Source organism: Symphalangus syndactylus, chromosome 21, assembly GCF_028878055.3.
Source record: "Symphalangus syndactylus isolate Jambi chromosome 21, NHGRI_mSymSyn1-v2.1_pri, whole genome shotgun sequence".
Taxonomy (NCBI): Eukaryota; Metazoa; Chordata; class Mammalia; order Primates; family Hylobatidae; genus Symphalangus; species Symphalangus syndactylus.
Window position 1 is genome coordinate 52,160,686 of NC_072443.2, and position 25,729 is coordinate 52,186,414.

The 25,729-nt window shown below is 46.1% G+C and overlaps 1 protein-coding gene across 1 annotated transcript in view; it reads right to left on the reverse strand.

Moving 5' to 3' along the window:
- Window positions 1-306: 306 nt before the first annotated feature.
- RPN1 (ribophorin I) overlaps window positions 307-25,729 on the reverse strand; it is a 32,845-nt gene continuing 7,422 nt past the window's right edge. The window contains exons 3-10 of the mRNA XM_055259519.2: window positions 18,331-18,637; window positions 12,302-12,511; window positions 10,607-10,799; window positions 7,080-7,179; window positions 6,221-6,359; window positions 5,882-6,001; window positions 2,499-2,744; window positions 307-944 (exon numbers count right to left, since the gene is read on the reverse strand). Coding sequence (XP_055115494.1) covers window positions 762-944; window positions 2,499-2,744; window positions 5,882-6,001; window positions 6,221-6,359; window positions 7,080-7,179; window positions 10,607-10,799; window positions 12,302-12,511; window positions 18,331-18,637 — 1,498 coding nt within the window. The 3' untranslated portion in view covers window positions 307-761. The remainder of the gene's footprint in view (window positions 945-2,498; window positions 2,745-5,881; window positions 6,002-6,220; window positions 6,360-7,079; window positions 7,180-10,606; window positions 10,800-12,301; window positions 12,512-18,330; window positions 18,638-25,729) is intronic.

Here is a 25,729-nt window from a genome sequence, read left to right on the forward strand (position 1 = left end):
ACCATCTCTGCTTTGCTCATTACTGTTTCCTTGATGCTGAGTAAAACATGACTCACAGGAAGGATGCAAAAACTACAAAAATGGAGGCCTCACTCCACTACTCCATTCTGTGACCTAAGCCACTTCACCTCTTTCAACACCCTGGTACTAGAATACCTCAGTGTTCTAATATGTAAAATGTAAATGCTTGCCTTGCAAACCTGCTGAGAAGCAAATCCATTATTTAATGAACAAAAAGCACTTGATAAAATCACTATTCCCAAAATTAAGAATGAAATTATGAGAGATTTTCAACAGACCAAAAACAAATGTTCACAGTCCCTGCTTTATTTCCATTTGTTCACACACGCTTTAAAAAAAAAAAAAAAAAAAACACACATGCACTCACACAATACCCAAACATCAGGAATTAGAAGGCCATGAAACAGGGGGCTTTATAGACTGAAAAAATATCCTAGACTTCAGAACAGAATACCAGTCAAATATTGAAAATTCCTTTGTTCAAAACACAAAGATGTTTTGTTTTTAATGGGAGTTTTTTTAAAGTTTTCTTTTTTTTTAAAAAAAAAAAAAAAAGGAAAGATTTAAGGACAAACGGCAAGCTTACACTGCCTGAGGCAGGGCCTGGTTTCTCTTCCTTGAAGGCCTTTTACAGATGTCAGCTTTCACTGGCCTCCATGCACAACCTCCCACTACCACCCACTCTGCCTGCCACCGCAAAGTGCAGGCCCCCTGGGCCCCCTGGAGGATGCGGGCAGGGGCTACAGGGCATCCAGGATGTGGTCGATCTTGGTGACCAGCTCCTGGCGCTTTCCTGAGATGAGCTTCTCATTCTCGATGTACGTGTCTTTCTTGAGCTTGCCAGCCACCAGGCGCTCAGCCTCCACCGCCGACTTCAGCACCAGTTCCTTGACCTGTGCATCCAGCTTCTGCATTTCGCTCACCTGGCCAAGGCAAAAGCAGGGCAGGACTTGTGAGCGGTCCTCCCACCCCACTCAGCAGGCCCCACCATCTCCCAGGCCTACAGACCCCAGAGCTCCACAGGGATCAGCCACAAATGCAGCCAATAGCACAGTGTCCCAGGGCAGCAGGGCTGGCTATGGAGGAAGATAGGCCTGGCTTCAAATGCCAACTTCACCACCCACAAGCCCTGTTCTTACGCCCTTGTGAACAAGCCCTGCACCATCCCTGGGCCTCATCTCCGTTCTAGGACTCTGAGGACTGAGTATGAAACTACTTGGCAGCACCTGTCATGCCCCCTGGCATAGAGCAGCTCCTCTATGAACATCACTTCTCTCCCTGCAGCTTGCCAAATTAGTTCCAGGGATTCAATTAGGCAAAAGATCAATGGCAAGGGAAGGGGAGGTGACAGCCATCGTCACCTACTGTATGTCACATTGAGGACTGGTATAGTCACATTCATTCAACATTCAACAAATGTTTAGTAAGCCATGGCGCGAGGCACAATTCTAGGTTCCAGAAAACAGCACTAAGGACAGATAAGGGATCTTGCCCTCAGATGCTGACATATAATTAACACTTAAGTAGAAGAATAAATTGTTTCAGAAAGTGGTAGGTGTGGGCCAGGCACAGTGGCTCACATCTGTAATTCCAGCACTTTGGAGGCCAAGGCAGGCAGAACACTTGGGCTCAGGAGTTCAAGACCAGCTTGGGCAACATGGCGAAACCCCATCACTACAAAAAATTAGCCAGGCATGGTGGTGTGCACCTGTGATCCCAGCTACTTGAGGTGGAAGGATCGCTTGAGCCTGGAGGTGGGGCTTGCAGTGAGCGGAGATTGCGCCACTACACTCCAGCACGGGCGACAGAGTGAAACCCTGTCTCAAAAACAAACAACAAAAAAAGTGGTAGGTGCTAAGAGGAAATTCACACAGGGTGAGGAGAGGGAATGCCAGGGAGTGGACAGGGGAGTCAGTGACTCTGAGGGGCACCTCTGCGAAAAGGTTACTGTCCTCATTTACAGGTAACTCCTTTACATAGCTTGTATCAGGCAGGGTTCTGAGTATTTTGCATGCATTAACTCATTTGACACTCACAACCCCTATGAGAGGCTAACAGCATTCCCATTTTATAGATGAGGAAACTGAGGCACAGAAGTTAGGTGACTTGGCCAGGTTTACAAACTCTGAATCAGAGCCTGGATTCAAACCTATTGATTCTGAAGTCTAGGTTCATTGTACCACAACATAAGCAGCCTGGGACCTAGAACGGTCTGGCCTCCAGGAGAGGATGCAGCTACTCTCAATACTGGCCACAAGGGCACACAGTGCTGAGGAGGCTGGCAGAGCTCACACCAGGACCCCAAAAATCCCTTGTTCCTCTACAAGGACTGGCACCACATGAAAAGCTATGGCCAGATGCAGTCTCATCCCACAAGCATGCAGGTAAGCAAGAGAGCTGCCCAGTGTCTGCCCTAGACAGAGCAGTGAGGCATGGAGGGCCCCAAGCCAAGCAACTCTGTGATGCCCGACACTTACTCTGTCGCACAGATCAGAGCCCTCTGTCTTCAGCCTGGACTGCAGCAGTGCAATCTCACTGGTCAAGGCCTTGTGTTCAGTCTCCAGGCTCTTCTTGCCACTGTTGAGGGTGGAGATGTCCCGGGATTGCTTGTACCTATTGACGGTCTCGTCAAAGTGACGGTAAAGGCCTATTCTCTTGTTGACCAGGGTCAAGACCTGCTCTGTGATGCAGGCTACCTTCATCCTGGCTTCTGCGGCTGGATCCTGAAGGAGAGGCACCATGTGTGACAACATCCAGGCTTGGGTCCACTCTGACCTTATCTCCCAAAGAACATCTGCCACCACCAGCCATCCAAAAAAGAAATGCCACCTTCTTGGAAAGTCAGAGTCAAACCCCTACTGACACCTAATCTGGACCAGGTTCAGCAACAGGTAAAACTAGGGCCATAAAGATGAGCAGACCAGCCGGGCCTGGTGGCTCATGCCTGTAATCCCAGCACTTTGGGAGGCCAAGGCGGGCAGATCACGCGGTCAGGAGTTCAAGACCAGCCTGACCAATATGGTGACACCCCATCTCTACTAAAAATACAAAAAAAAATTACCCGGGCATGGTGGCGGGCACCTGTAATCTCAGCTACTCAGGAGGCTGAGGCAGGAGAATCACCTGAACCCAGGAGGTGGAGGTTGCAGTGAGCCGAGATCGCACCACTGCACTCCAGCCTGGGTGACAGAGCAAAACTCCATCTCAAAAAAAAAAAAAAAGATGAAGCAGACATTTCACTTCACAGTCCAATAAGGCAGACAGATAGATGTGAACAAGGATGATAATGTCAGTGTGCCCTGCATATACATTACAGCAGTCTTGCCCATTTAATCAGCAGGAAACATTAGATAAACCAAAATTAAGGGACATTCCATAAAACTGGTCTCTACACTACAAATATCAAGGTTATTAAACACAAAGAAAGGACCAGGAATGGTGGGTCACACCTATAATCCCCACACTTTGAGCAGCTGAGGCAGGAGGATCACTTGAGGTCAGGCGTTCAAGACCAGCCTGGGTAACATAATGAGACTCTATCTCTACAAAAAAATATTTTGGCCAGGTGCAGTGGCTCACACCTGTAATCCCAACATTTTGGGAGGCCGAGGCAGGCAGATTACTTGAGTCCAGGAGTTCAAGACCAGCCTAGTCAACATGGCAAAACCCCATCTCTAATAAAAATACAAAGAATTAGCCGGGCATGATGGCGCATGCTTGTAGTCTCAGCTACTCAGGGAGCTGAGATGGTAGGATCTCTTTAGCCCAGGAGGTCGAGGCTGCAGTGAGCCCTGATCGTGCCACTGCACTCCAGCCTGGGTAACAGAGTGAGACTTTGCCTCAAAAAAAAAAACATTTTTTTAATTAGCTGGGCATGATGGTATGCTCCTGTAGTCCCAAACTACTTTGGAGGATGAGGTGGGAGGATGGCTTGAGCCCAGGAATTCGAGGCTGCGGTGAGCTGTGATTGATCAGGGGACAGTCAGCAAAATTATGGACTGGATGTTGGTCAACAGTACTAATTAACTGGCCAGTTAATAGTATTAATTAACTAACAGACAATTACATTACCCGTTCTTTGAGGAAGGCACAGAAGGCAGAACAGTGGAGTCACTCACCACAAAGTTCTGAACGTGCTGTTGTACCAGATTTTTAGCAACATTACATTTCCTGAATTTGATCATTGTATTGTGATTATGTAAGAGAATACCCTTGTTCTCAGGCTACACACATGCTCAACTATTCAAGGGTAAAGGGGCACAATGTCTACAACTTAACCTCCAATGATTCAGCAGAAATAATTACACACACACACACACACACACACACACACACAGTTATTCCTTGAGCCCCCCCCCATCTCCGACTATCTGCACATACTCAAGTCCTGTAGTCAGCCCTGTGGAACCCAAGTATACAAAAAGTCAGCCCTCCACATATTTGGTTTCAGATCCCTCAAACACTGTATTGAGTATTGCATTTCCTATCTGCATTTGATTGATAAAAATCTGGCCAGGCACAGTGCCTCATGCCTGTAATCCCAGCACTTTGGGAGGCCGAGGTGGGTGGATCATGAGGTCAAGAGATTGAGACCATCCTGGCTAACATGGTGAAACCCCGTCTCTACTAAAAATATAAAAAATTAGCCAGGAGTGATGGCACGTACCTGTAGTCCCAGCTAGTCGAGAGGCTGAGGCAGGAGAATTGCTTGAACCCAGGAAGCAGAGGTTGCAGCAAGCCGAGTGCACACCACTGCACTCCAGCCTGGGCAACAGAGCAAGACTCCGACTCAGGAAAAAAAAAAAGAAAAAGAAAAGAATAAAGAAAAAATCTGCATATAAGTGGACCCACACAGTTCGGCTGGATCAACATCTTTGCTCACAGGTCCTACTAAAACCCCTCCCTGCTGTCTCACAAACATCAGCCCCTCCAACTGAATGCCCTTCCCCACCTTCTTTGCCTGTCACCTCCTCAGGGTAGCCTTGGGGCCTCCCAGGTTGCCCCACTAGAAGCACACCCTTGGTGCGCACCTGTAGTCCCAGCTACGCAGGAGGCTGAGGCAGAAGAATCGCTTGAACCCAGGAGGCAGAGGTTGCAGTGAGCGGAGATAGCGCCACTGCACTCCAGCCTGGCAACAGAGCAAGGCTCCATCTCAAAAAAAAAAAAAAGCACACCCTGTGCCTGTCATCACATTCCCACAGTCCTCAAGCACCAGCTGTGCTCATCTCCTCCACCAGGCCTCACCCACCTGACTACAATAAGTGCCTGGTACTAGTGCCTACCCTGGGGCATGGCGCCAAGAGCCCTAAGGAACAATGAGAGAATGAGAAATGGAGGAAAGAAGGAAGAAAAGACCAAGAGGATGACCTGAGGATAATAGCAGTGCAGCCTGGGGAGGACCAAGGAGCCAGGTAGCCTGTCAGGGAGCAGAGAGTGGGGGTGGGGAGAAGGGTGCTGATGGGGCCAGGTCAGTGGTTTCTGCTCCCAACAAGGAATCACCAAGGGGGAGCGGGGGAAGGAGAGGGGACTAAGAGGGGAGTTCCACCTCCAAGTTCCACTGAATAACAAGAAGCAAAACAGCTAAATAAGCACCAATCTTTTCATGTTTTTCCTGCCTCAACTGAGCATCCAAGTTACTCTGTCTCCAGAGCCAAAACAAGACAGAAGCAGGGACTTAACCTCCTGTGCTGGTGACCACAACAACAAAAACAAAGTACCCTTTCGGCAAGGATGAGCACAGGCAGGGGTCTTTTGGCCATGGCATCCTGCCCTGGGCTCACTGTGAGGATCAGTGCTCAAGCTGGTGAACTATTACCAAGGACACAAAATTTGACAAGCAGGAAGAAGGCTGAGAGGGTACCTTGGTGATGGAGAAGTCCAGCCGAACATAGATGATAACGGTGAAGAACAGGATGTAGAAGGCCGCCACCACCAGCAGGGGCTCCTGCAGCATGAGCACCTTGTTGAATGTGTAGTGGACCTGGGAGAAGCAAGAGGACGGGCTTCATCGGGGCTGTAGGGACACGGGAGCCTAGACTCACCTAGACTGGCCCACTCGACCTGCTGCCCCACCCCAAGACCAGAAGACGCCATGAGCTCAAATGACTCCAGCCCAAGGAGGGACAGGGGGTGAGTTCTTGGCCCCAGAGCCCACTGTCTGGGGAAGATGGCATGGAAGGCAAACAGTGGAGCCACTCACCACAATGTCCTGAATGTGCTGTTCTACCAGATTTTTCTTGTAGGCAACAATCACAGGGCGGCCAAATGTGTCCAGATAGGTATAGTGCAGCTCCTCCGGGGCTCGGCTAATTTCATAGGGACTATCAATTTCAATGTTCCTGGAAGAAGACGGGAATAAAATACAGCCTCCAACCAACTACATCGATAAACCAGGTTTAGAATCAGAGAATTCCAAGGCTAAGGGGCCTTTCGAGATCACTAAATTCACACTCCTCCACTCTGCTCCCTTCCCAGCTATGGAGAACACCCACTCTCTTGAGACAGGGGAGCCAGTGCCAGAAAGCCCTTTGTTTTAAAGCCCTTGTCTGTTGGGGCAACAACTGTCCCTCTGAATCCTCCACTCCCAAGTTCTCACAGGTACTGGCCCCACTCCTTGGAGTCACAAAGTTGACACAGCTCTCCTGTACATCCTACCTAGTGCGTCCCTGAGAGGCTTGAATAGATGCCTCACGAGCTATTCTGAATGTTCTTTCTCTTCACATGAATAAGAGCTTCTTACAGGGCAGGGGACATGTCCTGCTTTTGTCTGCCCAGGCCCACTGTCCCTTCTCCTGGTAAACAGCACAGCCTGGATTTGCATAAGGAACTACTCTTCCACTATGGAACATTCCCCACAGGAAGAAAATCAAGGGGTCTCTCATTCTGGCAGTCAGAGTGGACATGTGACTCAAGAGAGGCCAAGTAGATGTTCCCTGATAAAGTAAATCTAGAGAAAAGTGACACAAAGACTGTGCCCCTAGAACATAGGCTCTCCTTAGGGTACCACAAGGGTACAACCAGAGAAATTGGGTGCAAAGGAGAGGAACAGTCACACTCACTTGGCTCCTTCAGGCAGGATGATCTTCACAGTCAGAGAATCTATCACTTGTTCATCAAACACATGGTCCACAAACCTCATCTTCAGTGCATACTGGTCACCTGAAGGATCAAGCAAGCATAAGCAATGATGTGGTAAATGGATCAAATAGGCAGGAGAGAAATAAGTACAGGGGATCACATAAAGACAGAGCAACTAGACAGCAAAACCAAAAACCCACGGACTATGTTTACAACAAAACCAGGCAACAAAGTATCTCTACTGAACCCCACAACACAGAGACAGGGATGGGGGTCAAAACACCGACAGCCACAAGACCTTCACGTTATCAGTGTCTGTGAAGGAGAAAGCAGAGAGAAGAAACAGGGCAACTGATGGGCTTGAGAACAGCAGAACCTCAAAACACACAACCGGGATTCCCTAGAGAGCACAGCAGGCCAATGTGAGGAGTGGCTGAAACTCAGAGCAGTCATGCCCTGCCTAATGGTGAGTGAAACGGGCCTGCAGAAGGTCTACGAGTCTGCAGCAGTCTAGTCCCTGAGAGCAGAACTCCCCTTCTGGGACAGTGCCCTACAGTGAGGAGAAACTGCTCAACAGAATCAAAATTGAGCATGATAGGGACAATGGAGCTCAAAAACCACGCAGGAGAAAGCTCAGAAAGCAAGCCACATGTTTTTGCAGTATACCACACTAAAATAGCAGAGATCTGGGAAGGTACAAAAGCCACTCTAAACCATCCCTCCGTCGGAAAGGTCACATTAAAAATGATCAACAGACAGTGGCTCATGCCTGTAATCCCAGTACTTTGGGAGGCAGAAGCAGGCAGATCACCTGTGGTCAGGAGTTTAAGACCAGCCTGGCCAACATGGTGAAACCCCGTCTCTACTAAAACTATAAAAATTAGCCAGGTGTGGTGGCACATGCCTGTAATCCCAGCAACTTGGGAAGCTGAGGTAAGAAAATCACTTGAACCCAGGAGGTGGAGGTTGCAGTGAGCTGAGATTGTGCCACCGTACTCCAGCCTGGGAAACAGTGCGAGACCCTGTCTCAAAAAAAAAAAAAAAAAAAAAGATTAAGTTATGTAAGAAAAATGGGATGAAAACAAGAAGATCCCTATAAGAAAATGAAAACATGCCAGCAAGACGCCCATAAAAACGAACCAGGAGACTGCTCCTGCTATTCCAAAACAAGCTAAAGGTATTAATAAAATCATGTAAGTCATGCAAGAACAATGTAAAAAAATAATTAGAAAAATTCAGGCCGGGCTCAGTCGCTCACTCCTGTAATCCCAGCACTTTGGGAGGCTGAGGCGGGTGGATCATCCGAGGTCAGGAGTTCGAGACCAACCTGGCCAACATAGTGAAACCCCATCTCTACTAAAAATAAAAAATTACCTGGGCGTGGTGCACACGCCTGTAGTCCCAGCTACTCCAGAAGCTGAGGCAGGAGAATCTCTTGAACCCAGGAGGCGGAGGTTGCAATGAGCTGAGATCGTGCCAATGCACTCCAGCCTGGGAGGTTACAGTGAGCCGAGATCGTGCCACTGCACTCCAGCCTGGGCAACAGAGTGAGACTCCATCTCAAAAAGAAAAATTCAGAAAAATGATAGAAATCAGGAAAAAAATTTAGAAATAAAAGAGGCATTTTAGGAATTAAGGCTAATTAAGATGGATTAGAGTGAATTACAACAAACAATAATGCTTTAAAATAAATGCAAAGAAACGCCGGGTGCGGTGGCTCATGCTTGTAATCCCAGCACTTTGGGAGGCCGAGGCAGGCGGATCACGAGGTCAGGAGATCGAGACCATGGTGAAACCCCATCTCTACTAAAAATACAAAAAAAAAATTAGCCGGGCGTGGTGGCGGGCGCCTATAGTCCCAGCTACTCGGAGAGGCTGAGGCAGGAGAATGGCGTGAACTCGGGAGGCGGAGCTTGCAGTGAGCCGAGATTGCGCCACTGCACTCCAGCCTGGGCGACAGAGCGAGACTCCGTCTCAAAAAAAACACAAATGCAAAGAAAAGCAACTTTAATTATTTTTTAGAGACAGGGTCTTGCTCTGTCACCCAGGCTAGAGGGCAACTTCCTGCGCTCAAGTGTTACTCCTGCCTCAGCCTCCCGAGTAGCTGAGACTACAGATGTGGGCCAGATAATTTTTCATTTTTAAAAATTTTTTTGTAGAGACCCGTTTTCACCATGTTGCCCCACCCAGCTGGTCTCAAACTCCTGAGCTCAAGCAATCCTCCCACCTCAGCCTCCCAGAAAAGTTTTAAATGAAAAAACAGACCTGGCACAGTGGCTTACACCTATAATCCCAGCACTTTGGGAGGCGAAGGTGAGCAGATCACTTGAGGTCAGGAGTTCAAAACCTGCCTAACCAGCGCAGTGAAACCCCATCTCTACTAAAAATACAAAAAATAACCAGGCATGATGGCGGGTGCCTGTAGTCTCAGCTACTCAGGAGGCTGAGGCAGGAGAATCGCTTGAACCTAGGAGGCAGAGGTTGCAGTGAGCGGAGATCAAGCCAAGAAAAACAGATGTAGGTGTTAACTGCAGATTAATAGATAAGGCAAATTGAATAGATTGAAAAAGGCAAAACTAAGGTATAGTATGTAGAGATACACACTTGGGTGATAAAACTACAAAGATATTCAAGAAAGTGATTACTCAAAGTCGGGGCAGTGACTTTCAGAAGGAAGAGGTACATGGAACACTTTTTGAGTAGCTAGCAAATTTTGATTTCTTGACAGGAGTGGGTGGGGAGCGGCACAAGGTCTTCCTCATAATAATTCACTGAGCTATACATTTTTTGTATGGTTTTATCTTATTTTTCAGTAAAAAGGTTTAAAAAAAAGACTTGGCCGGGCATGGTGGCTCTCGCCTATAATCCTAGTACTTTGGGAGGCCGAGGCCCGTGGATCACCTGAGGTCAGGAGTTCAAGACCAGCCTGGCCAACATGGTGAAACCCCATCTCTACTAGAAATACAAAAAATTAGCTGAGCATGATGGCGGGTGCCTGCAGTCTCAGCTACTCGGGAAGCTGCGGCAGGAGAATCGCTTGAACCAGGAGGTGGAGGTTGCAATGAGCCAAAATCGCACAATTTCACTCCAGCCTGGGTGGCAAGAGTGAGACTCCGTCTCAAAAAAAAGAAAGACTTGAAGAAAATATGACAAAATGTTTTCAATCATTAGTTCTGGGTGTTCATATAAAAGTGTTTTTTATTATTCTCTGAATTTTCATTTTTTAAATAACTCAAAAACTATTTAAAGGAATTTCAGTGGTTCCATCTGATGACAGAACTGCAAGTAAGAAGAAGACTTTTACATACTGTTCGGATTGACTATCAAATGCATGTATTACTTTTACAATAGTAACTCGTACCCACTCATAAAAAGTTGTTCCTGATAAACCAGCCTTCCTGAGAATGACAAATGAACACTCCTCATCTATAAAGACTGATAATTGAAAGAAAAAAAATTCACGAAATTAAAGAAAAGGTTAGTTTCTCCCTTACTATTGAAGACTGACCCAAATTATAGAGGTACTCATAGCTTGGGAGGTTGTAGCCAACGATGTAATGGGTCTTCCACCCGCCAAAGAGAGGGAAGCGAGGCCGGATTTCCATCTCTACAGAGTCATCCAAAATAAGGAGGTGGCTGGTGGAAACATTGCCAATCTCATCCCGGTAATACACATCCTGGGCAGCAGCAGGAAGGATGGTCTGCAAGAGAGTGGATATGCCCTTCTAAAACTCCAGGAACCAGCTGAGAGGAAATGATCCTAAACACAGAAGACTTCCTGCACCAAGAGCCTCACATGGTACTACTTAATTAAAATAGTCCCCAAACATAACCTAAAAAAGTCTAACTTTCCCACAAAGGTTTCAAAATTTCTAGAAATTGCATCGACTTCTCAATCAAGGGTGCTAACTACCCAAATTCTTCTAAACAGTAAATAATTAAGGGAAATGCAAATACCTTTGTGAACACTGAAGACTTAATACAAAGGTAAAAACAATCTTGCAAGTTATTTTGCAGAGAAGAAAACTAAAGATAGAAGATAGAAGAAATTTCATCAAATTACTAGATGGTACGGTTACAGAAAGGGTTTTTCTACCTGATACTCTTTATTGTATCTTCCAAATCTGTCAGTGTATTTTGATCATGAGAGGAAGGGATAATACCTTTGTTCACATACTGACCCCTTCTATCATACATAAGTAAAAAAAAAAAAAGTTTATAAGATTTCATTTATGGGACAAAAAAGATTTAAAAACTGTATATGCAATATGATAAAATGTTTTTTAAAAGCACTACAAAAGAACAAAGAAATAGATCAAAATGTCAGCTGTGTTTGGGTGGTGCAGTACTATGAATATGCTTTTCCTTTTTCTATTCAAATTTTCATTTAAAAAATATGGTTTAGGCCGGGCGCAGTGGCTCACGCCTGTAATCCCAGCACTTTGGGAGGCTGAGGTGGGCGGATCACAAGGTCAGGAGATTGAGACCATCCTGGCTAACACGGTGAAACCCCATCTCTACTAAAAACACAAAAAATTAGCTGGGCCTGGTGGCAGGCACCTGTAGTCCCAGCTACTCGGGAGGCTGAGGCATGAGAACGGCATGAACCCGGGAGGCGGAGCTTGCCGTGAGCCGAGATCGTGCCACTGCACTCCAGCCTGGGCAACAGAGCAAGACTCTGTCTCAAAAAAAAATAAATAAATAAACATGGTTTAGACTGGGCGTGGTGGCTCACACCTGTAATCCTAGCACTTTGAGAGGCCAAGGTAGGTGGATCACTTGAGGCCAGGAGTTTGAGACCAGCCTGGCCAACATGGTGAAACCCTGTCTCTACTAAAAATACAAAAATTAGCCAGGTGTAGTGGTGCACGCGTGTAATCCCAGCTACTCAGGAGTTTGAGGCAGGAGAATCACTTGAACCCAGGAGGCAGAGGCTGCAATGAGCAGAGATTACGCCACTATGCTCCAGCCTGGGTGGCAGAGTGAGACTCTGTCTAAAAGAAAAAAAAGAAAATGGCTTATTTATATATATGGGGGGCTATTTTTTAAGATTCTGTTGGTTTCTAACACTGCCAATCAACAAGATGAACATCAGTCAATCCTAAACAACTGCCTAAATATTCAGCTAGTTTCAAAAAGCAAAGAATAGGTAGCTATGATAAAGTCCTCGTTTCTCACAATGTCCAAGTTGAACATTCCATACCTTAAAAGAACGGATGGAGGATATTCCACTATCTGGCTGTCTCTGGTAATCATAGCGTGAGAAAGGCCCCTTAAGCACAGCTCCTGTGTGCTTTAAGTCCACATTTTCTTCCACAGCAATATTACCCCAGTGAGAGACTTCAATGACTCGGGTCATGCTGGTGATGGTCAGGAAAGGGCTGTTGTTCTCATAATGTACTTTGAAAGTATCCTGGAAGGAAGGAAACAAATATTTCAAAGTTTTGGCAACAGAGAAAGCACCATTAGTTTAAATCAAATTGACTGGAGACAACCTATATATCAGCAACAGAATGGGTAAATTATGATGTATCTAACGTATGTAACATTTTAAAATTATGTTTACTAGGACTTCTTGCTAACATATGGGAATAAATGTTCATGATATATTATTAATTCAAAAAATAGGACACAAAAAAATAATGTGTCTGGAGCTGATTGTATGTATTAGGCAGTTTTGTAAGAGTTCTAAATAAGTGCATTATCTCATTTCATTCTCAAGACACTATGATGAAATAAGAACTACTTATCCCCATTTGACAAATAAAAATCTCAAGCCCTGGCAGTTTCCAGTATATCTTGTTCAAGGTCATAAACCTAAGTGGCAATACAAGGTCTGCTAAGTTCTGACTTCACTTTTTTTTCTTTCTTTTTGAGACGGAGTCTTGCTCTGTCACCCAGGCTGGAGTACAATGGTACAACCTCAGCTCACTGCAACCTCTGCCTCCTGGGTTCAAGCGATTCTCCTGCCTCAGCCTCCCTAGTAGCTGGGATTACAGGCGTGCACCACCACATCTGGCTAATTTTTGTATTTTTAGTAGAGATGGGGTTTCACCATGTTGGCTAAGCTGGTCTCGAACCCCTGACCTCAGGTGATCCGCCCACCTTGGCCTACCAAAGTGCTGGGATTACAGGCATAAGCCACCGCGCCCAGCCAGCCATCGTGCCCAGCCTGATTTCACTCTTCTATGTGGTAAATACTACCTCTCAATAAGGCCCAACACACCTTGCTTCCGAAAAGTCCATGAAAAAGGACAAGATCTATTTTGTTAGCTCTTACAGCTAGTTTATTCGCTAGTTTATTCATTCTATAACTAGATTTTTAAAAGTACAATTCACTCATAATCATATTTGATAGCATTTAATGCCAGTACAAGCAAGGGCATAGGGAAACCAGCAGTTTCACATGCTAGAATCCTAAAAAATTGATTAAATCTTTTGAAAAACTACTTGGCAAAATACAGCATGAGGTTTTTCTTTTTTTTTTTTTTTAATTATAAACGGTCTCACTCTGTCACCCAGGCTGGAGTACAGTGGCACAATCTTGGCTCAATGCAGTCTCAACCTCAATCCTCCCACCTCAAGCCCCATGAGTGGCTGGGATTCCAGGTGCATGCCACCATGCCCAGCTAATTTTTTTTATTTTTTGTAGAGATGGAATTTCACCATGTTGCCCAAGCTGGTCTCGAGCAATCTACCCACCTTGACCTCCCAAAGTGCTGGGATTACAAGCATGAGCCACTGTGCCCAACCAGCAAGAGATTTTAAAATGTTCATATCCTTCAATTTGAAAAACATTACTTCAGAAAATCCTGAGAATGAAAAAATACATAACGTTTGTATAATATGCAGAGATGTATATTATAATATTAAATAGAAAAAAAAGATTTAACTATAGAAACTTGGCAAATAAACTCTAAGACATCAAATCAATGAGTTAGCCACTTAAAAACGGTTTATAGGCTGGGCACAGTGAAACTTTGGGAGGCCAAGGAGGGCAGATCACAAGGTCAGAAGTTTGAGACCAGCCTGGCCAATATGGTGAAACCCCATCTCTACTAAAAATAGAAAAATTAGCCAGGCGTGGTGGTGGGCGCCTGTAGTCCCAGATACTCAGGAGGCTGAGGCAGGAGAATCGCTTGAACCCGCGAGGTGGAGGTTGCAGTGAGCTGAGATTGTGCCACTGCACTACAGCCTGTGCAACAGAGTGAGACTGTCTCAAAAAAAAAAAAAAAAAAAAAAAAAAAACTGTTTACAGGCTGGCCGGGCACAGTGGCTCATACTTGTAATCCCAGCACTTTGGGAGGCCAAAGTGGGTAGATCACTTGAGGTCAGGAGTTTGAGACCAGCCTGGCCAACATGGTGAAACCCTGTCTCTACCAAAAAATACAAAAATTAGCCAGGCGTGGTCGCACATGCCTGTAAGTCCCAGTTACTGGGAGGCTGAGGTGGGAGAATCATTTAAACTCAAGAAGCAGAGGTTGCAGTGAGCTGAGATTGCACCACCACACTCCAGCCTGGGCGACAGAGTAAGACCCTGTCTCAAAAAAAAAAAAAAGGTTGACAAAGGTAGTAATATGTAAAATGTTTAGAGAATATTCTAAGTGGCAAAGGTATTACACAATACTTTATACATAATATGACATTAAACATAATACGTACATTTAAAAGCCCTATGCTTAGAAACGACTCAGGTACTAAAATGTCCATAGTGTCGATAGTGGTTGTGAACTGACCTCAAATCTTCCTTTTTGCCACATGGTCTCTCATGAACCATTTTTTTTTTTTTTTTTTTGAGACAAAGTCTCACCCTGTCGTCCAGATTGGAGTGCAATGGCGCGATCTCGGCTCACTGCAACTTCCACCTCCCGGGTTCAAGTGATTTTCCTGCCTCGGCCTCTCAAGTAGTTAGAATTACATGCACACCACCATGCTCGGCTAATTTTTTTATCTTTAGTAGAGACGGGGTTTCACCATGTTGGCCAGGCTGGTCTCCAACTCCTGACCTCATGATCCAACAACCTCGGCCTCCTAAAGTGTCAGGGTTACAGACCTGAGCCACCGCGCCCAGCCTCTCATGAACGTTCGTTCTGTTAACTTAAAATGGAGGAAAGTCGAAAACCCAAAATATTTATATTTTTAAAAGCCTGCGTAGAGGAAAATCAAATCAGTGTCCCAATATGAACTCTCACTCAGTTTTAAGTAAGTAAAAGAAATCATGCAGTTAGAGAAAGCACAGCTCAGAGTGGCAAGGCTGTTATCTTCACAGTGGGCACATGGGCCCTGGGCACTCTGCAACCACAACAGGAGGCACAGAGACCCTCTCTCTCCCCAAAAACAACCCCACCGTGCAACAAATAGGGAGCTATGTTTTGAGACATGGAGGAATATGAGTATGTTTACTACAAATCCTCATACATTTAGAAGGAAACACTAGAAGAATAAACCAAAAGCTAACATAAATGGTTACCAAGGAGAACAAATGAACGGGAGAATTGGAAGCAAGAATTCTCTGACTATAACTTTTTTTTTTTTGGAGACAGAGTCTTGCTCTGTTGCCCAAGCTGGAGTGCAGTGGCACAATCTTGGCTACTGCAATCCCTACCTCCTAGGTTCAAACAGTTCTCGTGCCTCAACCTCCCTAGTAGGTGGGACTAGAGTTGAATGCAACTACACCCAGCTAATTTTTGTATTTTTAGTAGAGATGGGGTTTCACCATGTTGGCCAGGCTGGTCTTGAATTCCTAGCTTCAAGTGATCTGCCCATCTCAGCCTCCCAAAGTACGGGGATTACAGGCGTGAGCCAGTGCGCCTGGCCCTATAACTTGTGATACACACACACACACACACACACACACACATATATGTATATATAAAAAACAAAATGGTACACCTGGCCTTATATATATATGTGTGTGTGTATACATATAAATATATATATCTTATATAAGTGCACTTATATATATAAGGCCATATGTACATATATATATGCCCCTGGCCTTTTAACTTGTTATATATAATTTTGTTACATATAACTTGTTATATATAATTTTGTTACATATAACTTGTTATATATAATTTTGTTACATATAACTTGTTATATATATTTTGTTACATATAACTTGTTATATATATTTTGTTACATATAACTTGTTATATATAATTTTGTTACATATAACTTGTTATACATAATTTTGTTACATATAACTTGTTATACATAATTTTGTTACATATAACTTGTTATATATAATTTTGTTACATATAACTTGTTATATATAATTTTGTTACATATAACTTGTTATATATAATTTTGTTACATATAACTTGTTATTTATAATTTTGACTATGAAATCATGTTGTATTCATATTCAAAAAATTACATTAATAAAAAGTTCTTAAAAGTTTAAAACAACCCAAAACGAACAGCCCTATCTATGTATCAAACTGACATTTGAAACATAAAAAACAGGCTAGGCGCAGTGACTCACACCTGTAATCCCAGCACTTTGGGAGGCCGAGGCAGGCGGATCACCTGAGCTCAGGAGTTCAAGACCAGCCTGGCCAACATGGAGAAACCCCGTCTCTACAAAAAATACAAAAATTAGCCAGGTGTGGTAGCGGGCACCTGTAATCCTAGCTACTCGGGAGGCTGAAGTAGGAGAATTGCTTGAACCCAGGAGGCAGAGGTTACGGTGAGCCGAGATCGCCCCACTGCACTCCAGTCTGAATGACAGATCAAGACTCCTTCTCAAAAAAAAAAAAAATACAAAAATACAAAAAAAACAAAGAAACAATTATTTCAAGAAGCATTAGAACAAAGTATTTTGATTGCACATCCTTGGTGACACGTTCTAAACACACAGAGAGATGCAAAGAAATCTTTTTTTTAGAGTGGGGTGGTGCAATCATAGCTAACTGCAGCATTAACCTCTTGGGCTCAAGTAATCCTCCTGCCTCAGCCTCCCAAGTAGCTGAGACTACAGGAGTGTGTCACCATGCCCAGCTTATTATTTTTTGTAAAAATGAGGTCTCACTATGTTGCCCAGACTGGTCTTGAATTCCTGGGCACAAACAATCCTCCCCTATCGGCCTCCCAAACTGCTAAGATTATAGGCATGAGCCACTGCACCCAGTGCAAAGAAATCTTAAATGTCTAAAATATCCATATTTTTTAGAGATGGTATGGAAGTAGGTAAAAAGACACGACTGCTGAGATTTGCTTTAAAATCCTCTAGCAAAAAGGCCAGGGACCATGGCTTATGCCTATAATCCCAGCACTTTGGGAGACCAAGGCAGGAAGATCACTTGGGCCCAGCAGTTTGAGACTAGCCTAGGCAACAAAGCAAGATCCCGTCTCTGGCGGGCGCGGTGGCTCACGCCTGTAATCCCAGCACTTCGGGAGGCCGAGGCGGGTGGATCATGAGGTCAGGACATCGAGACCATCCTGGCTAACATGATGAAACCCCTGTCTACTAAAAATACAAAAAAGATCCCGTCTCTACAACAAAAATAAAAAATTAACTGGGCATGGTGACGCACACCTGTCACTCCAGCTACATGGGAGGCTGAGCTGGGAGGATGGACTGAGCCCAGGAGTTTGAGGTTACAGTGAGCTATGATTATGCCACTGTTCTCCAGGCTGGGCAACAGAGCAGGGTCCTGTCTCTTAAAAAAAAAAATTTTGTTAAGTACTCCACCAAAGAAAAAAAGAGGTAGGTTAATTATGGTAACCTGATAACCACTGAATCTAAGTGACCTGTGTAGGAGTTTATACTAGTCTTTGTACTTTGGCATGTTTGCAATTTGCCATAGTAACAAAATCTTTGTAAGCCTTAATTGCTCCCTCTCTCTTCAAGTTCCAACTGAGGCCCAACATTCAAGGAAGGCCCTCAACCACTTCGAGAGCTTTGCTACCCCAGTATCTGCCCAGCCACACCATCTCAAGGCCTTTGTCCCTCTTACTGCCTCTGCGTGGAATGCCTTGCTTCCATCTCCCCCAACACCCATTCCACCTCTCCAAATGCTACCCCCAGCCTCTACCTGTGATCCCCAAAGAAGAAACAAGACCCCCATGAAGTCATTTCACTGCAGTTTGTTAAACACTTTTGGGGTGACCTTAGAAATGACTGCAGATTTCATCCACCCCACACCACCCAAGCCTATCAACCAGTAGTCACTCTGCAAGACATTCTCTGAAGCATACAGGGATGGGCTGGACTCCACCTGAGCTTACCTGACTATAGGCAGGGACATCTCTGAAAGGCCCATAATCCAGTAGGTCCTCGGAGCGTGTGGGGTTCCCCAGCTTGGTGTAGCTCTCCACATTTCGAGAGGCAAGCTTCACACGCATGGTTTGTGTCTTCGTTGGATAGGGAGAGTAGAAATAATGGTTCCCCTCAAACACCACAAACTGTTTCTCTGACTGGGTGATCTGGGTTGGATACGGCTGAAGCACATGGGTGTAGACTGTTTCCACAATGACTGAAATCTTGGCCCCAGGATCAAGAGCAACTGGGAGCTTGACTGTGAAGAATCTCCCACTAAAGGAAGAACAAGGCAAGAGAAGTAAGAGAGACTGAGGATACTGAAAACAGTAGTAGCAGTTCAAAGTCACAACAAAATTTTGAACCAAAGACAAAAGCAATTATCTTTAAGAGATGACCTTTTCCTTTTTGAGATGCAGTCTCACTCTATCACTCAGGCTGGAGTGCAATGGTGCGATCTTGGCTCACCGCAACCTCCACCTCTTGGGTTCAAGCGATTCTCCTGCCTCAACCTCCTGAGTAGCTGGAATTACCTATTAGAAAGTTTTTAACTTTTGTTCCATTGTTGAACATTTACACTGTTTTACACTCTTGCTATTTATAAACAGCCCTGAGAGAAAAAGCTAGATATCTGTCTTAGAAGACTTAAATTATTTTTTTTTCTTTTTTTGAGACGGAGTCTTGCTCTGTCGCCCAGGCTGGAGTGCAGTGGCACGATCTCAGCTCACTGCAACCTCCACCTCCCAGGTTCAAGAGATTCTATTGCCTCAGCCTCCCGAGTAGCTGGGACTACAGGCACCCGCCACCATGTCCAGTTAATAAAAGACTTAAATTATTATATTAAAGGTGATCTCTTGGCTGGGTGCAGTGGCTCATGCCTGTAATCCCAGCACTTTGGGAGGCCAAGTCAGGTGGATCACCTGAGGTCAGGAGTTCCAGACCAGCCTGGCCAACATGGCAAAACTCTGTCTCTATTAAAAATACAAAAATTAGCTGGGCGTGGTGGTGCACACCTGTAGTCCCAGCTACTTGGGAGGCTGAAGTGGGAGGATCACTTGAACCCGGGAGGCAGAGGCTGCAGTGAGCCAAGATAGTGCCACTACACCCCAGCCTGGGTGACAGAGAGAGACTCCATTTCAAAAAAAAATTTTAATAGAACCACACAACAGAATATTGGCAGTCATTAGAAATATGGCTTCACACAATAGAATATTGGCAGTCATTAGAAATATGGCTAACCTGGCCGGGCGCGGTGGCTCACGCTTGTAATCCCAGCACTTTGGGAGGCCGAGGCGGGCGGATCACGAGGTCAGGAGATCGAGACCACGGTGAAACCCCGTCTCTACTAAAAATACAAAAAATTAGCCAGGCGTGGTGGCGGGCGCCTGTAGTCCCAGCTACTCGGAGAGGCTGAGGCAGGAGAATGGCGTGAACCCGGGAGGCAGAGCTTGCAGTGAGCCAAGATCGTGCCACTGCACTCCAGCCTGGGTGACAGAGCGAGACTCCATCTCCAAAAAAAAAAAAAAATACGGCTAACCTACATATCTATATTAACATGGAAAGATGTCCATGTATAACGTAAATAACGAAAATCTGTTTACAAATGACCAAGAATAACTCCATTTAAAAACATATATAGGCCCAGTCGGAGGGTGGCTTACACCTGTAATCCCAGCACTTTGGGAGGCCGAGATGGGCAGATCACGAGGTCAGAAGATCAAGACCATCCTGGCTAACACAGTGAAAGCCCATGTCTACTAAAAATACAAAAAAAATTAGCCGGGCGTTGTGGCGGGCACCTGTAGTCCCAGCTACTCAGGAGGCTGGAGCAGGAGAATGGTGTGAACCCGGGAGGCGGAGCTTGCAGTGAGCCGAGATCATGCCACTGCACTCTAACCTGGGCGACAAAGCAAGATTCCGTCTCAAGAAAAAAAAAAAAAAATTATATATATATATGAATGAATGTAAAGAATAGTATTTCAAGGAATGTTCAACAAAATGTTAATGGTAACTGTCTCAAGGTTGTAGAATAGGCTTTAGTTTGTCTTTTCCAATTTGTTTTATTTTATTTATTATTATTTTTTTTTTTGAGACGGAGTCTTACTCTTGTAGCCCAGGCTGGAGTGAAATGGCACAATCTTGGCTCACTGCAACCTCCGCCTGCTGGGTTCAAGTGATTCTCCTACCTGAGCCTCCCCAGTAGCTGGGATTACAGGCATCTGCCACCACGCCCAGCTATTTTTTGTGTTAGTGCAGAGGGGATTTCGCCACGTTGGCCAGGATGGTCTGGAACTCCTGACCTCAGGTGATACACCCACCTCAGGCTCCCGAAGTGCTGGAATTACAGGCATGAGCCACTGCACCAGGCCCTAATTTGTCTTATAATGAGCTTGTTTCATCCTCGTATCAAGAAAAAAATAAAGCTACTAATATTTTAAAGAAAAACAGATGGCTGACCAGCCTTACCAACTAGGTGAAACTCTGTCTCTACTAAAAGTACAAAAATTAGCCGGGCGTGGTGGCAGGCGCCTGGAGTCCCAGATACTCGGAGGCTGAGACAGAATTGCTTGAACCCAGGAGGCGGAGGTTGCAGTGAGCCAAGATCGCGCCACTGCACTCCAGCCTGGGCAACGGAGCGAGAATCCATCTCAAAAAAAAAAAAAGGGGGAAAAAAAGAAAAACAGATGGCCTGGAAACTTAAAATTCACAGGGTACTAATTCTAAACTGAATCAGTTTTCTAAGCCGGAGAACAATTTTTAGAAGATGTAGAAACCATTAGTGAAAAACTGGATTAATAAGCTCCAATGAGTTTGTCCTCAAAGGTTAGAACGTGGATCACTTTTCCTGATATGACTTTATAGAACACTAAACTTGCATGTCTTTATCAGTCACACCATTGTATTTCATATTATAACTGTTACATTCACTACTCAAAATATAAGTAGCAGCATCTTCTCCTCAGGACAGTCTTATCCAATTCTTAGTTTCAAGTCCCAAATGTGCTTCTCATCCCACTCTCTGTCCTGAATTCTAAAATCAAATTTTCAAATGTTTACTAGACAGCTCCACTGACCACCCCATATGCAATTCAACAAAACCTTATCATTCGTGATCCCAATTCTCGATCTCTCTTAATACCACTGCCATCTAATCAACTCTAAGCTAGAAACCCAGGCATTTTCTGATGCCTCACTCTGCCCTGTCCCCAATTTGATCTGGGCAATCCTGCCTTAGAAATTCCTCTCAGACCCATTCTTTCCTTTGCCTCCTCCTCCATTCAAACCAATACCATGTGCCTAGACTACTGCATCTTTCCTATTAATCTCCTAATCTCCCTTCCCCCCAGCCCATCTACACAATCTCAAATCAACATTCCCACATTCATTTTACAAGTTGTTAAATGCTGCCACATAATTTAATTTTGCTTTGATAATTCAGAAGACAAATCAGAACCTTTCAGCACTCCAAGATCATTAGGACATCAATTCTTACCAAAATGTGGAAGCACCAGCTAATGAAGGTTTTTCAATCAATAAAAGGCTAGTTAGACAACACAGAACTGTCTAAGCTGACGTACATGGAGCAGGTCTTTTTTTTTTTCCTGTAGCTCTTCTCTAGCTGGATCTAATGGGAGAACATTGTGTGAATGACTTGGTTTTTTACCCATGTACTCAAACTGATTTACTGAAAACCCCATATAGGTCAGTTTCTGTGGCAGGAAGAGGTGATAAGAGACAAATTCATATAATGTATGCACATATAATTAGAAATGAATAAAATGGTATGCTATGAAAAAAAATTTTTTAATGTTCCCAACTGTGGGCTTTAAGGATAAAGCCCACGCCTTTAATAATGGTACACAGCAGTCCTTAAACTGAACTCAACCCACCCTACACAGCTTCACCTTGCTCTGAGCAAGAGCCACTCTGAAAGCCCAGTTAACTAAACACACCATGAAATGTCAACCCTCTGTATCTTTACAGATATCTCTGCCTGAAATGTTCCTTCCATTCCTTTAGCCTTCTTTGTGATTAATTCAAAATTTATTAAGTGCTTACTAAGGCTCCAAGTACATTATATATATTAATTTAGTGAATCTTTTTTTTTTTTTTTGAGACGGAGTTTTGCTTTTGTTGCCCAGGCTGGCAATGGCGTGATCTCGGCTCACCGGAACCTCTGCCTCCCGGTTCAAGTGGTTCTCTTGCCTCAGCCTCCAGAGTAGCTGGGGTTCCAGGCAGGCACCACCACTCCTGGCTAACTTTTTTGTATTTTTAGTAGAGACAGGGTTTCTCCATGTTGGTCAGGCTGGTCTCGAACTCCCAACCTAAGGTGATCCGCCTGCCTCGGCCTCCCAAAGTGCTGGGATTACAGGCATGAGCCACCGCGCCCGGCCAATTTAGTGACTCTTAGCCATGATCATATGAGGTAAACACTATTATTTTACTGATGAGGAAACTGAGGAAAATGCTAGTAAACATAACAGAGCTAGGATTTGATCCCAGACAGTAAAGATGCAAAAACCACAGTCCTAATAACTAAGTTACCTTGCCTATCCAAGACGCTACAAGCCAGCAGCTAGAGCCAATAAACACAGACAGGGTACTCAGACAGCCTGAGAGAGGGAGAGGAGTCTCTTACAGCAATAGAAAGCAATTTTAATAGCTACTTATTTAAAGCTAACTCAGATCTTACAGCCTCGGGGCTGGTGAGATGCCTACTTCAAACACTCAGAGGAAAATCAAGATAATCACCAAGAAAAATCAAGATAATCACCACACATTAAAATGTGGCTCCTGAGAGGATGTTGCTGTACATGAACTCATCAAGGATTAAACTTAACAACCAAAGAAAGACAACTATGAAGATAACACAGAAAACAAAAAAGGTGGCCAGGCATAGTGGCTGATACCTGTAATCCTAGCACTCTGGGAGGCCAAGGCAGGTGGATCACCTGAGGTCAGGAGTTCAAAACCAGCCTGGCCAACATAGTGAAACCCTCTCTCTACTAAAAATACAAAAAAATTAGCTGGGCGTGGTGGTGAACACCTGTAATCCCAGCTACTCGGGAGGCTGAGACAGTAGAATCGCTTGAGCCTGGGAGGCAGAGGTTGCAGTGAGCCAAGATCGCACCACTGCATTCCAGCCTGGGCGACAGACCGAGACTCCATGTCACAAGAAAAAAAAAGAAAAGAAAAGAAAACAAGAAAGGTTATGATATACTCATATACAAGAATAAAAAGGGATCAGGCGCAGTGGCTCACACCTGTAATCCCAACACTTTGGGAGGCCGAGGCAGGTGCATCACCTGAGGAGTTCGAGACCAGCCTGGCTAACATGGTGAAACCCCATTTCTACTAAAATTACAAAAAATTAACTGGGCGTTGTGGCACACACCTGTAATCCCAACTACTTGGGAGGCTGAGGCAGGAGAATCACTTGAACCCCGGAGGCGGAGGTTGCAGTGAGCCGAGATCACATGCCATTGCACTTCAGCTTGGGCAACAAGAGGGAAATTCCGTCTCAAAAAAAAAAAGAAAAAAGAAAAAAGGGCCGAGAGCAGTGGCTCACGCCTGTAATCCCTGCACTTTGGGAGGCCGAGACGGGCAGATCACCTGAGGTCAGGAGTTGGAGAATAGCCTGGCCAATATGGAGAAATCCCATCTCTACTAAAAATACAAAAATTAATTGTATTTTTACCATACCATACCACCAGGTGTGGTAGTGGACACCTATAATCCCAGTTACTCAGGAGCCTGAGACAGGAGAATCGCTTGAACCTAGGAGGCGGAGGTTGCAGTGAGCTGAGATCACGCCACTGCACTCCAGTCTGGGCAACGAGAGCAAGACTCCATCTCCAAAAAAAAAAAAAAAAAAAACAAAGATTAGGTAGGATCACACAGTAATCGAAACTATGGGGCGAGGAGTGGTGGCTCACGCCTGTAATCCCAGCACTTTGGGAGGCTGAGGAAGGCAGATCACCTGAAGTCAGAAGTTCGAGACCAGCCTGGCCAACACGGGGAAACCCGTCTCTACTAAAAATACAAAACTTGTGGGGCACGGTGGCTCACGCTTGTAATCCCAGCATTTTGGGAGGCCGAGGTGGGCAGATCACCTGAGGTCAGGAGTTCAAGACCAGCTTCTTTCTTTCTTTCTTTCTTTCTTTCTTTCTTTCTCTCTCTCTCTCTCTCTCTCTCTCTCTTTCTCTCTTTCTCTCTTTCTCTCTTTCTTTCTTTCTTTCTTTCTTTCTTTCTTTCCCTCTCTGGCGCAGGCTACAATCTACTCGGCTTGCTGCTGCCCGCGCCGCCGACTGCCTGGGACTGCCGGCACGCGCCACCGCTGCCTGCCTTTTCTCCTTTGGATGCAGGCACGCGTTCACCATCTTGGCCACGCTGGTCGCCAGCTCCTGACGCCGAGTGCTCTGCCCGCCTCAGCCTCCCGAGGTACTGGGACTACAGACGGAGTCTCGCTCACCCAGTGCTCGGTGTTGCCCGGGCTGGAGTGCGGTGGCGTGGTCTGGCCTCGCGGCAGCCTCTACCCCCCGGCCGCCTGCCTTGGCCTGCCAGGGTGCTGGGATTGCAGCCCCTGCCCGGCCGCCACCCCATCTGGAAGGTGGGGAGCGCCTCTGCCCGGCCGCCCCGTCTGGGAGGTGAGGAGCACCTCTGCCCGGCCGCCCCGTCTGGGAAGTGAGGAGCGCCTCTGCCCGGCCGCCCCATCTGGGAAGTGAGGAGCGCCTCTGCCCGGCCACCCTGTCTGGGAAGTGAGGAGCGCCTCTGCCCGGCCGCCCCGTCTGGGAAGTGAGGAGCGCCTCTGCCCGGCCACCCATCATCTGGGAAGTGAGGAGCGCCTCTGCCCGGCCTCCCATCGTCTGGGAGGTGAGGAGCGCCTCTGCCCGGCCGCCCCGTCCGGGAGGAAGTGAGGAGCGCCTCTGCCCGGCCGCCCGTCCGGGAAGAAGTGAGGAGCGCCTCTGCCCGGCCGCCCCGTCCAGGAAGAAGTGAGGAGCGCCTCTGCCCGGCCGCCCCGTCCGGGAAGAAGTGAGGAGCGCCTCTGCCCGGCCGCCCCGTCCGGGAAGAAGTGAGGAGCGCCTCTGCCCGGCCGCCCCGTCTGGGAAGTGAGGAGCGCCTCTGCCCGGCCGCCCCGTCCGGGAAGAAATGAGGAGCGCCTCTGCTCGGGCGCCCCATCCGGGAAGAAGTGAGGAGCGCCTCTGCCCGGCCGCCCCATCCGGGAAGAAGTGAGGAGCACCTCTGCCCAGCCACCCATCGTCTGGGAAGTGAGGAGTGCCTCTGCCCGGCCACCCACCGTCTGGGAAGTGAGGAGCGCCTCTGCCCGGCCGCCCCGTCTGGGAAGTGAGGAGCGCCTCTGCCCGGCCG